Source organism: Oxyura jamaicensis, chromosome 18, assembly GCF_011077185.1.
Source record: "Oxyura jamaicensis isolate SHBP4307 breed ruddy duck chromosome 18, BPBGC_Ojam_1.0, whole genome shotgun sequence".
Taxonomy (NCBI): Eukaryota; Metazoa; Chordata; class Aves; order Anseriformes; family Anatidae; genus Oxyura; species Oxyura jamaicensis.
In genome coordinates this window covers 5,970,912-5,985,927 of record NC_048910.1, presented here as the reverse complement: position 1 = coordinate 5,985,927, position 15,016 = coordinate 5,970,912, and the positions used below count along the sequence as shown (strand labels likewise).

At 44.7% G+C, this 15,016-nt stretch overlaps 2 protein-coding genes and 1 long non-coding RNA gene across 4 annotated transcripts in view; 2 read left to right on the top strand and 1 right to left on the bottom strand.

The window, feature by feature from the left end:
• Positions 1 to 4,982, top strand: part of SLC16A5 (solute carrier family 16 member 5) — a 9,060-nt gene extending 4,078 nt beyond the window's left edge. For both annotated transcript variants that reach the window (XM_035342559.1, XM_035342558.1), the window contains exons 3-5: positions 1,296 to 1,439; positions 2,423 to 3,289; positions 3,917 to 4,982. In XM_035342559.1, coding sequence (XP_035198450.1) covers positions 1,296 to 1,439; positions 2,423 to 3,289; positions 3,917 to 4,158 — 1,253 coding nt within the window. In that variant the 3' untranslated portion in view covers positions 4,159 to 4,982. The remainder of the gene's footprint in view (positions 1 to 1,295; positions 1,440 to 2,422; positions 3,290 to 3,916) is intronic.
• On the bottom strand, positions 3,531 to 8,723 carry LOC118175915. The gene is made up of 2 exons (XR_004755193.1): positions 8,424 to 8,723; positions 3,531 to 4,017 (listed from the first exon to the last, which is right to left on the bottom strand). It is a non-coding gene; the product is annotated as an uncharacterized LOC118175915 (long non-coding RNA).
• Positions 8,724 to 10,121: 1,398 nt separating this feature from the next.
• Positions 10,122 to 12,674, top strand: ARMC7 (armadillo repeat containing 7). Its single transcript, XM_035342563.1, has 3 exons — positions 10,122 to 10,443; positions 10,554 to 10,697; positions 11,629 to 12,674. The coding sequence occupies exons 1-3, from the start codon at positions 10,377 to 10,379 to the stop codon at positions 11,964 to 11,966; spliced, it is 549 nt and encodes a 182-aa protein (XP_035198454.1). The 5' UTR covers positions 10,122 to 10,376; the 3' UTR covers positions 11,967 to 12,674.
• Positions 12,675 to 15,016: the final 2,342 nt, after the last annotated feature.

Genomic DNA, 15,016 nt, shown 5'->3' with positions numbered 1-15,016 from the left:
CCCCCCCCCCCCCCCCCCCCCCCCCCCCCCCCCCCCCCCCCGGAATAAAACCTGGAAAAACATGAGGATCCTCATGGGAACACAAAAAGAGGCAATTCTACCTTCAGAACCTCCTCTAACAGAGAAGCATGTTTTCCATTGACAGGTCTGCAGGTCTGAACTAATCTCCTCCTAGTCCAAAATGAAGCACACTAAACCCATGACGTTACCAAACTGGTAATTTGCCCCAGTATCATGGAATTCACCAGCAGCCTATGAAAATTAATGAATGAACTGACCGTAAGCACTTATCTCCGTGCCTATTTGTTCATTGCTTTCTCTGACAAAATAACTTAAGTCCTACTTACAAAAGCCTGCCAGCAATGTATGCGCCCAGTAAGACCCAGGTTTCTGCCCCAGAAGGGCAGACCCAGGCCCACCAGGAGCACCCAGGTCTTGCCCTCGCCTCTGCGTTGTTTGTGCACGTTCTGCTCCTAGGCTTCGTCCTCTTGGAAGTGGACACAGTCATGCCTACCCACCCTGGCTCGGTATGCCAGGACAGGCATGTGCAAAGAGCCGTACTGGCAAAAACATCTTATTATTTTCATGGGGAGATGACTTGCAGGACAGCTGCAAGACTCCACAAGCTGGAGCTTGGATGCCACAGCCTGAAGCTTAGACTGATTCCAATGCAGACATGAACATGCTTCCAGCTGTTTTCAAATGATCTTCCTCAAGGAAGATCAAATTATCTTTCTCCCATTCTTGATCATTTTCAGAGTCAATCTGCCTTCTGTTGCAGGGAATTTCACCTATGTAGCAGAATGCCAATGGCAATTGACAAGATTTTGTGCCAGAATATTTGAAAAATACAGCAAAATGAGAGCAGAAACATGCAAGCAGAAAATACCACCCACTCAGCATCTCCTGCTCAGGGACAAGGAGGACACGGAAATCCAATTCCTCTCCTTTTTCAAATCATTCCTAAAACTGATATCATATGAGAACAGAATTACACTTGAAGGTCCTTTTTCCATTCAATTTCTGAGACTTTTACCTAAAATCCATCACAGGGAAGCTTAGGAATCCTACTTCATGACCAAAATCCAAGCACGGGAGCACTCCCTTCATGTACCAAGCTGACCGAGCACTGTGGAGGATCAGGGAACGTGTTTTCTATTTCTGGCTCCCCCGCTGCATTATGCAGCTGGGATCATCTCTAGACTAAACCGTTGGATAACTGCAGCAGTCTAGCAGCTATGAAATAATTCCTCCCTCTCTAACTGCCTCCCTTTTGCTTCTCCGACTGCTCCCAGGACCCCTCTGCAGCATCTTGGTGAAGCGATTTGGCTACAGGTTTGCCGTGATGCTGGGAGGCCTGCTCAGCAGCGTGGGCATGGTGTCCAGCTCCTTCTGCAAGTCCCTCGGCCAGCTTTACTTAACAGCTGGCCTCATCACTGGTAAGTACCAAGGAACAGCAGGAAAACCCAGCTGCTGCCCTTTATTTGAGAGCCCAGACTAAGTGCTCACGTTTTTCACTCAGCTGTGAAATAGGATAAATCAAAAGCCCCACAGCTCAGCAGGAATTGCATGCTGGAGAGGCTTGCCCTTCACACCCCTTTAACACACCTCGCCCAGCCGAGCTCACTGGAAAGTGCTTCTCTCTGGAAAAGGTTACAGGTCTCTGAGGGGTGAAGTGGAGAGCCAACATGTCTGTTCTCTTTAGGAGCTTCACAGCCTTTTGTCTTTGGAGAGGGGAGTTTTTCCATCCTGAAACACAATGTGTTGGGACAACATCCTTCATAAGTTCCTCGGACTTGGGTTTCACCACTCCCTATCTGGGGAAATATGGAGTCATCTTTTTCTAACAAAATAACATGTTGGTTTTGAACAGAAGTAACAGATGAGAACTTTTCCTTTCCAAATATTTCTCCTCTGTAACTGTTTTTCAACCCATATTTTCTTCTAACACAGAGAAATTAAATTCTGCAGCCAGGTCACTTTGGGACCAAGCCTTTTGGCTCTTGTAAGCTAAGCTGTGTTTGCTGCAGGAAGAAAAACAAAAAGTAACTCCCTGGGCCCTGAATAAGGTGTCAGGAAGGCAGCACTGCCTGCTGCATGCAGTAAAAAAAAATATTTTTTCTAATGAATAATTCCATAACGATCATAAGCATGGCAGTGCAGCCCAGACAAACATCACCTTAGATCAGTGTATTTAGTATTCCTGAGAACACAAGGAGTTAAATTTATACACAATAACCTTCTTCATCTCTAGCGTGGGGTTACTGAGTATTAATCACTGGGGGTTGTGCAGCCTGGCAGGTGAGGATATGCCTAGTGGTAGATGAAGTCATCTGTGAGTACCCCATGGAGCTGGGCTCTTTTCACCCTGCAAGACACCGCAGAGGGATCACGTGCTGTTGTTTTTCCTCCTTACCTTTAGGTCTGGGATCGTGTTTCAGCTTCCAGGCAGGAGTGACTGCGCTGGGCCACTACTTCGTGCGGTGGCAAGCGTTGGCTAACGCCATGGCATCCACTGGTGTCTCTCTTGGTTTCACGCTGTGGCCGCTGCTTTCTCAATACATGCTGGATGAGATGGGCTGGAGAAACACTTTTCTTATCTTTGGAGGAATACTATTAAACTGTTGTGTCTGTGGAGCCATTATGAGACCAGTGCAGCTTGCATCAGGATCACTAGTACAGTTACCCAGGCCTGGAGAGGATTCAGGGAGAAGAGCAGAAGAGGCACAGCTGTCCAATGGAGCATCTTCTCCCCACCTAAAGTACCAGCAGCAAAACAGAAAGACTGCATGCTTCCAGATGCTGCAGAAGTACCTGGCTTTTGATATCTTCTGTCAAAACAAAGGTTACCAGATTTACACTATTGGAGTGACCTGGATGATGATGGGGTTTGTGTTACCCCACGTCTACCTAGTACCTTATGCCATCCAGAACGGTGTGGAGGAACGCAAGGCAGCCCTCCTCATCTCCATTATTGGGTTCATCAACATCTTCATACGCCCTTTGACAGGACTGCTTTCGGGACACAGAATCTTCACGGGAAGGCGCATCTACCTGTTCAGCCTGGCTGTGCTCCTCTGCGGGCTGAGCAATTTCATTTGCATCATTTCAGCTGAGTTCAGCGTGCTCATCGTCTACTGCGTCATCCTCAGCATAGCCATGAGTGGCATTGGGGCACTCACCTTCCAGGTGCTGATGGATGTGGTGGAGATGGACAGGTTCTCAAGTGCTCTAGGGCTCTTCACGGTCCTGGAGAGTATCACTCTCCTCATTGGACCCCCTCTCACAGGTGAGAAAAGCTATTAAAGCAGGCTGGAGCAAAAACAGGTTTTTTAGACACTGGTGACAAGTGTTTGGGAGCATAAAGAAGAGGAATGAGGGAGTTTCTAAGTCTACACAGGCAGGTGAGTTATGCAAAGGGAGCAATATAAAAGGGAGAGTCAGAAAGGAATGATCAGCCCCATCTCACTGCTGAACAAGGGTCATTTCTGCAGCGGCCCAAGTGTCACTGAAGCAACTGCAGACATAGAAAAAAAAATCCCATTTCTTTATTTGTTCTGTTTTCTGACCTGGAATGTAACAGGGTCAGTCATTCCAAAATCCAGCAACTGGCACAGGGGTCCTCTGCTGAGTAAACAAAGTGAATCAGCAGGTTGGGAAAAAGTTACGATTTCCTTTCTTTCCTGATTTCTCTGTTTACTGGGAAATACTTTATATATGGAAGTAGAAACACCACCTAAGTGGTGACTGCAAACAGGCTCTAGAATCTGGAAAAGAGAACTTAACTCATCTGTGAATGCTTATCTTTTGTATATGGCAGTTTGCTGAATTTTTTAGGTCTAATGTTTCTGTGAATGCCATACAGTTGTCTTTAGTATGCATCTCCTCTTTGACCTAGCTGTGGTTTCCATTTCAGGTCTCCTGGTGGATATAACCAATGATTTCCACTATGTCTTCTACACCTCCAGTTTCCTCATGATATCAGCTGCTTTGTTCATGGGGCTCAGCTTCTGCGCTCTGGAAAAAAAAAGAAATTTGAAAGAGGCCTCAAAAGTACCTTTGGATAATCCTTCCAGATATCAATACAATGACACGCCAGCTGAACTACAGCCTGAAAGTCAGTCCACTCCAGCAGTCGTGTACATCACAAGCATATGAAAAAAAAAAAAAAAAAAAAAAAAAAAAAAGAGAGAGGAATACAAACGATTATGTGGCCTGTACAAAGCTACACATGGCCTGGCACTGATGGCAGAGAAACCAAGTGTGTGCATCCCACAACTATCGTCGTCCTCCTGCCCCATGCTTCCACTCGGTGGGGCCGTGTCAGGCTCCACGCAAGCAATGTGGATCTCGGGCTGAGCCCAGCACCAGCCCAGGAGCTGAAGGACAAAGGGAACTGTGCTTTCCTAAAGCAGGCCGTGGGATAACAGCCACGGCAGCCAGCTCTGAGAAACAAAAGCCATGTTGATTCAATTGGCTTAAGTCGGTGCCTTTCAGAAGTCACCGGTATTTCACACACATATTTCAGCTTTAGCACTGGAAAATACGTACTGATGGCTATGCACAATGGTAGTTCTTTCACAGAGTATTACTCACCTAGTCTGAACATAAAATTTTGGTGCAGATTTATATGAAGTTTCCTGGTAGCCTCTCACATTGTGGGAGGGACAAAACAAACACTTTCAATTGGAACTGTGCCATTATTTCCCATATCTCAAAATATTACATGGAGGCTGCCATATGGGCCTCAGGACTTGGGCAAGTCTCTAGGAAGATCAAATATTTTGTTTTCCTATGAGGTATATATGAGTTCTTCATGCCAAAGGCATTTTCAGAGCCTCAAAGGGTCAACTGCAGAGCATCAAAAACAAAGACCCAAGCCTTACAGAGAGCGCCTTGCATAACTAGTGGTATTTCTAGTGCTTCCTGATGTATCACAACTGGGAATTCACGGCTTGTATAAATACATTTCTTTCCAGCATCAACTGGGACACTTTTTTTTTAAGGGGGCAGGTGGAGAGCATGACATAAAAGGTGTTAGTAGACCAGAGAATGAATGTATGCATCCTTATCTTTATATAGGGCCAAATCCTTGCGTAAATGCATTTAGATCTTTAGTCTTAGACTCGCAGACTCATGTATGCCAGCATTCTCAGCACAGAGAAGTTTGCACAAGTATAATTTACATGTCAAAAAGAAATCAATGTGGAAAAATGTACTAAGAAAAGTCAGAGTTAACTTTCATATCCATGCAGTCTTTTGACTGTAAATGGCTTTTCCTGACACACTCCTGGGAGTTACACTTGTAAGCACTGACATGAGAGTTGCATCAGCTGCTGAACTCCCTCAGGATCAGTTCAAATTGCAAACTGTTTATATTTCGTATCTCTCCTGATCTAAACAGATATCTCACACAGTACTGGAGCTGAAGATTACCCAACATAATAGAACCTCCAAAAGATAAAATCATACAATGTCAGTGAAATGGAAGAAGTAACACCTTTCAACTCAACAGCTGAACTAGCAGCTTCCAATTCAACTTTAACACTTAATCTTGAGAACTGTTGTATCAAAGTCTTAGCAACAAAACCAGTTTTCATTAGAACTGTGGACTCCCCAGAAAAAAAAAAAAAAAAAAAAAAAAACATACAAAACAAACCACAAAATAAATAAATAAATAAATAAAAACCAGCACATGAAGCCACTGTAAAAATTATTCCAAGGTTTTCCAAGACTAACGGTTTCTCACCTATTATTTACAGTTGAAGAGACTTCAGCCCTTCAGAATGGTTCCTGCTTCCACAGCTCAGAAGCATCCATCTCAGTAGTGCCTTAGGATTACCTAGTGTGTGAGTCAGCACAGGCAGGCAACAGGAACAATCACAGACTTGTAGCTAAAATGCAAAGAGTAGATTTATTCTCATTCCCTCGCCAACCAGGGGATCCTCAAAGCAGCACCAAGCAGAGATACACAAGCACAGGCACACAAGAGGGAACACAGGAACCGCTAAACAGGGCCCATGCTAGGAGACCACCAGCCTGCTGGTTTCACCTGTTTTTAATCAAAAGTTCACACAGTTTTTACCACCATGCTGCAATTCTCACTGTGCTTCTTTGATCTTCTCTGTACCAAGGCTGGGAACTCAACACATCCGATAGGGCACCTCCAAGTCCACCAAACACCTGTTATCTACGCACAGATGTGTTACTTGTCAAACACACAGAGTACAAACAGCAGCAGACATAATGTATATGTTTTTCTATGTTGCTGCTCCCCAGACTTTACCCATTCCCAGCTGCAAGGTCACTTGAGTGTATTTACAGTCCTCCTCACCAGTCTTCCACTTTTAACCCATTCCTCCCACCACTGAGTCAGTATGCTTTGCATTACCTAAAAAAGATGACTACTGAGAGACATACATATCTAATTTCTAATCACATGTTTATTAACTTGTGCAATGCTTATATGATCTATAACTGCAAAGCAAACAGGGACTGGTACCTCTCAGCTCATCAGAACAACTGCAATACTTTCCTAGGAAAAAAGATGGCTCTTTCCTCCTCTCATCAAAATAAACCAATGTAGAAGGATTAAGTCTCAAACCTCTTCTAGCTATTGCAAATGAAACAGCTAAGCAGCTGAACAGATTGATATTATTTTCTTTATATATTTCTTAAATCTGAAATTCTGTTTACCCTTTTACATTCCCTTTCTGTACTCTGCCAGAAATACGGCACAATACTGCCCCAAATCCTCTCACTGCTACAAATTTCCTGGGCAAAACAGGCAAGATCAGAATGTAACCCAGGAAAACAAAGATTAGTCAAAGGAGTAATAGAATGCATCTCCTGTGCAGAGGTGCTTCTCTGTCTGCAGTGCTTTAGCCCTAGTCAGCCCATAAGCAAGTACATGAATCGTCTAATGCGTATTCGCAAGATACAGGGTAAATAAAAAGGGTAAATTTACAGGGTAAATAAAGGTACTCACCGACTGAAGCTGCCACACAGAGATCAGTTCCTCCTGCACCATGGCAAAGAAATCTCAGTTTTGACTATTCCCTAGCTGTACACAGTAGTGCAAGGCAATTCAGGACAGAAAGGTAGAGTTCTTTATAGAGCTGCTTTTTGATACTCCCAGACTCAATGTTAGAGTCACTGGGAGTTATTTGCAGAGGCAAAGAGATGTTTCTGGGAAGACAGTTTACAGATCTGGTATTTTCATTTTTTTCATCTTGTTGACCAAAAACTTTCTAACAGCCTTACAGAACTCAATCTGCCTGAAAATAGGGTTATCTCCCATGGTTACTTTACATGTACTCTTTAGTAGTAATCTGCAATCCACAGGTTAGAAACAAATACTGGACAAAGAACAGGCTAACAATTAAGGCTGTGCTTCCCCAAGTCAGTAAGATGACTGAGCTGCCATAACAGACAATATAGCTCCCTGCTTCCTCCTCTCCTGTTCCATGTCTCTCCTACCTCTCTTTTCAACCTCAACTCCCAGATGCCTTGAGCAGCTTTGTAATGCATAATTGAAGGGGCCACACACACTGAGCAGGCTACAGTATAGAAAAATATTCCCCTCAGAACATTAATACTCACTCCTTAAGAATCTTGAGGCCCAGAAGAAAAATAAAGTAATAAGAATTCCTTTCATTAGTTTAAGGTTGTCCCATTACGCAAGGCAACCACAGCCTAATTACCAACACCCCCTGAAGCAGCTGTTTTGTTTGTTTGTTTGTTTGTTTTAAATAACCTTAAGACAACAAAATAACCCCAGACTTAATGATAGACAAATGCTAGTTACCTCAGCCTGGTTACAAACCTATGAGAATGAGCAGACAAAAAAAAAATAGCCATAAATAAATAAACCTTGCCCAGTCCCCTCATATCCCTTCCTGCTCCCTTTGTTATTAAAAGTATCATTAACCTTGCAAGCTAAGCATTTTTTGCACCAAGCACTTTCCTTACTGCTATGAAACATTCACCAGGAAGTTCACACTGAAATATTACAAGATTGTGACCCTTATAAGCCTTAGATACTCTGCCAATGTGATTCTTGGAAAAGTTTAATTAAAAAAAAAAAAAAGTCATGGTAACCTTACAAACTCTAAAACACCTCAGAAGTGCAAAATCACTTGAATGAAGAATTTGGCGTGCTGTTTACAGGCCTAGTTAGTAATTGTGAGAAAAGAAACATACCTGCTAGACATGAAAATTGACCAAATTGTACCTGTGGTGGGTGTGCTATCGATGTACACCACTGTCATTAGACTAGCCCCTGACACTGCGACTATCGCACCTATATTAGCCCATTCTGTGCTAACTATTCTGGCAAACAGCAAGCAGTCAGAGCATTCAGACTATTAAACAATATAGCAAGTATCACCTGAGTAAACAGTCTGAGTAAGAGGGCTACATACCTACTGCCAAGTGATCTTTCTGGATGATCAGGACAAACTCCCTGCAGCAAGCCGGCGCACAGACAAGCGCACAGCTTGTAACAAAGCTCGTCCTATAAGTGGTGCTAGCACAGCCTGCAACTCCTACAGAAAACCTCTGAGGACCACGAAACCCAGGGAATGTTGTCAAACTCTCCTCCAGGAGGCAGCTCCAACACATCAAATTAAATGCAAAATGTTCCTCACGTCTCTTAACCAGCTTTGGTTAAACTCAAAACAAGACGAAGGTTAGGAGGAACAGAGCAAACAGTTCCCAGAAAGCCGAGCACAAGTTTTCCTCTCCCCCCGGTTACTTCTTGCCACACGCTGCATAGCGTGACCTGGAGAGTACGGTTTTCAGAGATGCATCACCTGAAACCCAGCCAGCACAGGCACAAGCTGTTTCTAAACACTGCTGTCTGTGCAAACAGTTCAGAGGAGGACAGTTTCTACTGGTTTTGTGCCTGCAAAATTACACTGACTGACCACAAATACAGTATTTGTGAACAGACGCTATTGCATTTTTCCTCATTTAATGCTCTGGTTTTCAGTTCTTATTAGTCATTCCCAGTATCCTTAACCACTTTATTTTGTATTGGGGTAGTTTGTCTGCCTTTGCTTTCTCACATTAGTCACGTGCTAGTACGCATTACCAGTGACAGATGTGGCTTAGAGTATGTCAACACTTACAAATGCCTACATTAAAAGAGCTGTGCACATATGCTAACATTCTAACGTGGAACTAGTTTGTAGCACCATCGTTGCTTATTTTCACATACACGTATTTTCATATACACATATGTGCACCCACGCGTAGGAATTATAAGAGTTAAATTTTAAGTTGAAGTTGCCAGCCTAGCCTAAACTTTTATACCCAGTGGAAATGAATACCTCGACTGTCACATTCCATCTTCCCACACCACTGAAATGCTAAAAGCATTACTGTACGCAGTGCAGCTTCTTTCCTCCTCCTTCTATTTAATGTGGTCGTGGGCAGACAGTTTACTACACCCAGCTGTGTGGTAGGAGCGGTTATCGGCCCAACACGCTTGTCACTGATGCCACGTGTTCAGCGGATCAGACCACGTTCAATTTCCTTTCTCTGAAAATCAAGGACTTGAGATAATACCAGAAACATCTGTTCCCAGCCTGCTTCCTACCTTATCTACAAAAGAACCTGTAGTCATTTAATTGCCTCAATAAAATCAGGGCAAATTTCTGCTGAGCCTACCCTCAGCGCACAGTTTATGTACTTTCACTTAGGGATTGCCACAAAGCGAACCACACTTGAGTCCACTTGTGGTGCACCTAACGGTGTTTTAATTAGAACTACCCTTCTTCAGAATCACCTAATTGCTCTGTGTTTAGACAACCAGAGAGGAATTACCTGCTGCCGTTTTAAGCAGCTCCTTCATGGCTTCGGTTTTTCCCAGGTAGTTTACCTTACTGTGCATGGGAAGTGCTTAAAAACCCCCCAGATCTCACCAAACACAAAGCGAAACACCCAGACGCGAGTTTATTTATTTGCAGTTATCGGTAACAGGCTTTATTTATTTGCGGTTACCAAATAACACGTAACGCGGATCCACCGCTTTTCAGCCGGCTCCGCCAGCCCCGGCCCCGGAGGAGGAGCCGCGGACACTGCCTGGGGAGAGCGACGCCCACAAAATGGCGGCCGCCGCTTGAGGAAAGCGACGCCCACAAAATGGCGGCCGCGCCCTGCCCGTCCTCTTTTCCTCTGACGGCCCCCAGCAGGGCTCGGCTGGGTGCGGCGAGGTCTCGGCCCCTGGCCCGGGGCCGTCCCGGCCCTTTCCCGTGTGTGGACGGGCCCTGGCCGTGTGTGTGCGCAGCCCGGCGCGGTGCCCGCCTCCCAGCCGGGGAGGGGAGAGCAAAGCACCGGGCTCTCTGCCCCCGAGCTCGTTGGGGAGGAGCGGGATGGAGCTGGGGAGGCTGGAGTACCTGCAGGCCCTCGTCACCGAGTTCCAGGTGACGGACAGCTCAGGTAACCCCGCGTTTAAAAGTTTGAGCTCCATTGCTTGGCAGCCTTTATGTCGCACGTGGCAGGTGCTTCTGGCACCGTCCCCTCCTTCACACGATGCTTCTCCCTTGCAGAGGCCAAGGAGCAGGTGCTGGCCAACCTCGCCAACTTTGCCTACGACCCCAAGAACTACGAGTATCTCCGGCAGCTTCAGGTCCTGGATCTGTTCCTCGATATGCTGACTGAAGACAACGAGACCCTCGTGGAGTTTGCTATTGGTAAGAAGTGCACCTGAGTACGTTGATAAAACAACCCATAGGGGTAGGGGACGACAGGAGCTGGGATGCTCGTCCCAGTGCCTCCGGTCGGCAGCCACCCACCCCAGGTTCAAGCAGGCAGGTGACAGCAGCTGTACTGCAAGTTGGCAAGCCCTTGGTTAGTGCAAAGTGAGTGGAATGGGGTGAGAGGAAGGAGGGATCAAGACTGACTTTAAGGGCACTGTCTCCTTCATTTTAATATAGATGCTGTGCTTAAAAAAAAAAAAAATGTTTTCTGGAAAGGGCTTCTTTTTTTTTTAAGACTCTAAGGAAACACTAGCTGACAGCAGTACAGTGCCCTCTAATGACATACAGGGGGAGGAGTGTTCTGGTGGAGAATCTCCAGGAAGAATAAACAGCCCAGGAAGCAGCTAAAAGTTTTCCAGCCAAATCTTACTGAAAACTTGGATGCATATGTTTGTATTAGAAAACATGGATTGGCAAAATATTGATCATCACTTTAGAAATCAGCACCTGCATTCAATTGGATTTAAGGAAATAATTTCTATTCCCACACTTAGTTGGAAAAAAAAAAGGTTATGTAAGATAATTAATACCATCTTACAATTCCTGAGATTTAGAACATTTTTCTCTAAACTGTTCAGGAAAAATATCTTTGTATACTGCCTTGTAACAAGGAGGAAGGATCGAGTGGCCATCCAAGGGCAACCCAGTGCAAGTGTCTAATAGGGCAGGATCAAACTGTATGAGTATCAATAAATATAAACCCATGGAATACATTCAGGCTGTTGCTATTTATTCCTGAATAAGATGTCCAGTTATTTAAATGGGAAAAAATAAGGCGGGAGGAGCAGAGAGAAGAGCACATCCTGATAAGGGCGCAAAAAGAATTTGTCTTGCCTGTGTCAGACACTGTCTTTTGCTGTTTCAGGTGGTCTTTGTAACCTGTGTCTGGATAAAACTAACAAAGACTATATCCTGGAGGCCAATGGGGTAGAGCCTATAATAAATTGCCTCTCCAGTTCCAATGAGGAGACAGTCATGTCAGCGGTCACCACGCTGATGTACCTGACAACGCCGCAGTCCCGGCACCAGACCACAGCTCTCCCAGTGGTGGAGTGCATGCTTCGCTTCTCTCTCTCAGCCAGCAGAAGGCTAAGGAATCTGGCAACTGTCTTCCTGGAGGATTACTGCACACCTCTGCAGGTGGAAGAGGCTCAGAACCTGAGCAAACACACAGCAGTAGGGATTCCTCTCCCTAAGGACTGAAGATATCGGAGCATTTGGGAGCTTTTAATGGAGAGACCTCCCTCCGTTTTCCCAGGTCTCCACTTTCTGCTCAGCAGGTCAAGAGCATGGTGAGAACAATGGAGTGGGAAATTGGTCAGACAAGTGCTGGATTTTAGTTATTAATGAAGAGGACGATTCAGCACTACAACAGGCCAAGCATAATCTGCAAGCAAATAAATAAAACAGCTTGTGGCTGTTGGACAGCAGGTTGCCAAGTGCAGCCTGCACAAATAATCCTTCCTAGCACTTACATTTTTCTGTTTGGGTTATTGGGCTGACATCCCCTCCAGTTCCTGGCTGGTTTTGCTGCAGCTCCCCCTTCATTGTCAACTCAAATGACTTTGAAATGTCACATAAACTTAATTCCTCCTGCAGAAGAAAGATGTTTCCCTGCCCAAGCAATTTGCAATTTTATTACATTGTTTTGGTACTGAATGTGCCATCCTGTCATCATGCCATAGGTGAGTAACTTACTACACAGAACAGGTTGCAGCTATCCTGTAAATCGGGAAGGGGAAAGTTATATTTCTTTCATTACCACGGGTGAGAAAGGTGAAGATTGAAAAAAGGCTCATGGCACCTTGGCTCACAAGAACAGCTATCTTGTAAAACCTTCTTTTAATAAAACATTAACTTAAATGCAGTGTAAACAGTTTTGTATAAACTCATAAATATTTCTCTACAGCACTTGGAGTCCAGCCTTCACCCACTCACTAACACACATGGGCCAGAAATCGAAGCCAGCTTGGTCTCCTTTCATTGTCAGCCAATCAAGCAAAAGGCAACCCAAAAGCCAGGGTGGCTAAACACACAAAATACAGGGTTTGGTTGTTGGCGACAGTGCTCCCTGAAATATAACAGCCCTGTGTCTGTGCAAGTTCCAGAGCCTTACTTGCTATTTTTCCCTCTCTCCTCCAAGTCAGCCCAAAACACACAGGAGTAAGCTTAAAAGCACAAAAAAAAAAAAAAAAAAAAAAAAAAAAAAAAAAAGCCAACTGCTTGTCTTACAGTATCTCTTCATCAATAGCAAACATCAGGAACCACTCTACAGAGATAGCTGAAGGCAGGACAAGCTTTCAGACACACAGGGAGGACTTGGGATGTCTAATGAGAGCAGCTCACTTCATTTTACAACTGCTTCGCCTCGGTAGTGCCCCTGCCCTGGTCACAGGGCCCTGCTTCCTGGGGCTGGGTTTCCCTGCCAGCTGATGACCTGGTTGTTACCCTGGCTGTGGGACCAGCACCCCGTTTTTGCATTACTGCCTGCATTTGCTTTCAGTTTTTATATGCACAGGTAAGACATTCTTGTGCCTTTTATTATTAGGAAGCCTACTGTTAACTTTAAGAATCGCAGACCGGTGACTGTTGGTGGCATTGCTGCCGGTCCCAGCACACGAGGCACTGTGACAGCGCTCCCTCAGCAGCTGCCATCCTGGCAGCACTCAGGGCTGAACACACCTCCAGGCCTAAGTCTCATCCTCAGAGAGGTTAAGCTTCCAGTATCTCTTCTGCTCTAAGACACACAAACGTTACCTTTCCTAGGGTCATACGGAGAACTTCAGCAGTGTCAAGCTAGCATTTTTCCACAGGCATTAAAGTCTTACATTCCCACGCCACCAAATGGTGTGGAAAATTTAGTTCTTGTAAGTATTCTTCAAAGGCAGGCTGGCAGCCTCTGCTTAGCAATTGTACAAGATTGCTCTTACGGTCTAGCTGAGGATGTCTCTGTTCTATCACCAGTGGAATACGAACATGAAAAACATTTTTCAATTAAGCAGCGATGAGAACTCAGCATTAAAGAAATCTCTCAAATCATGGTGCTCACTCAGCTGTCAGATTTTACAAATCCTGGTAAAACAGCAGACAGAAGTTGGAAGCACTGCCAGAATTCACATGCAAATCAGAAGAGGTTACGGAGTCTAGGTGAAGACACGGCAATCAGACCTGCCCAGGTCTTTATTTCCACACAAGGCCTCACTGATCTCAGCAACAGTTCCTTGGAGCTCTTCCCAAGGAGATTTGATTACAGAATCAGTGTCTGAGAAGCTTGTGTCTGAAAGCTCTTTTATCCTAGAGCAAGACAACAGAAACTGGCAACTGTCCACATCACAAAAAAAAAAAAAAAAAAAAAAAAAGAAAAAGTCTGGCTTTTCAGGGAGAAGAAAGAAATTTGATTTGATGACTCTGAGAACCAGAAGACATTTCTTGAAAACAAAAACAAACAACACACCAAACAACAAAAGTAAAAAAAAAAAAAAATCTTCCTCATTCTCATCCCACCCTTGCTCTGCCTTTTGGAAGAGCCATCTGCCAGTTCTCCGAAGCCGCTGTCCCCATGAGTTTCCCTTAGGAAGTAAGCAGTGTAAAGTAGGAGAGCTACCACATGAGATCAGCCTGGAGATTCATTTAATCTAATTTTCTGACTTCAGAGTAAGCTCCAAAAACTCTCAGGAACACCTGCCCAGGCCAGTGACTGCTGGTGACTTCCATTAGCGAGGTAACAACTTGGACACAAAGCTGGGAGACTTGTACCTGTGCCTAAGCTTTCCCATTTTCAATACCTACAGTCATTCTAGAAATTCTTCCCACTGCTGGAGATGTTGAATTTTTTATAACTGTCTGAGGACAGGCTTTACATCCTAAACGTGTAAGATAAATCCCTGCCAACGAAATGGCCACATACCTCTAAGGGGTTGGTCCAGGCAAGTACTGTAAAGAAAGCGTTGAACAAAATGCTTTCTAAATGAAACGGCTAAGGATTTACAGAGAGAAATTAATGATCAATTTACGATCAAAAAAGAAAAAAACAGTTAAGCAAGTAATGGATTGAGTTTCAAGAGACAGCTGATAAGCACCCACAAAGCAGTAATAACACTAAGAGGGCATAAATCATTATCTCAGTGCTTCCAACCCCCCGACACGAGGGTATCTTAACACCTCTGATGTTCCTGGATAGCCCTCGTAGACACCTGTCACAAAGAGCTCAGTGTGCGGCTGATCCCAGTCTGGATCCTGTGTCCCTGCAGGGA

Bases quoted from the DNA above. Each gene is read 5' to 3' on its own strand.
- ARMC7 (XM_035342563.1), top strand. From the start codon at position 10,377: ATGGAGCTGGGGAGGCTGGAGTACCTGCAGGCCCTCGTCACCGAGTTC. The intron at 10,444-10,553 runs GTAACCCCGCGT...TCTCCCTTGCAG, and splicing joins CCAGGTGACGGACAGCTCAG to AGGCCAAGGAGCAGGTGCTG. The intron at 10,698-11,628 runs GTAAGAAGTGCA...TTGCTGTTTCAG, and splicing joins CCTCGTGGAGTTTGCTATTG to GTGGTCTTTGTAACCTGTGT.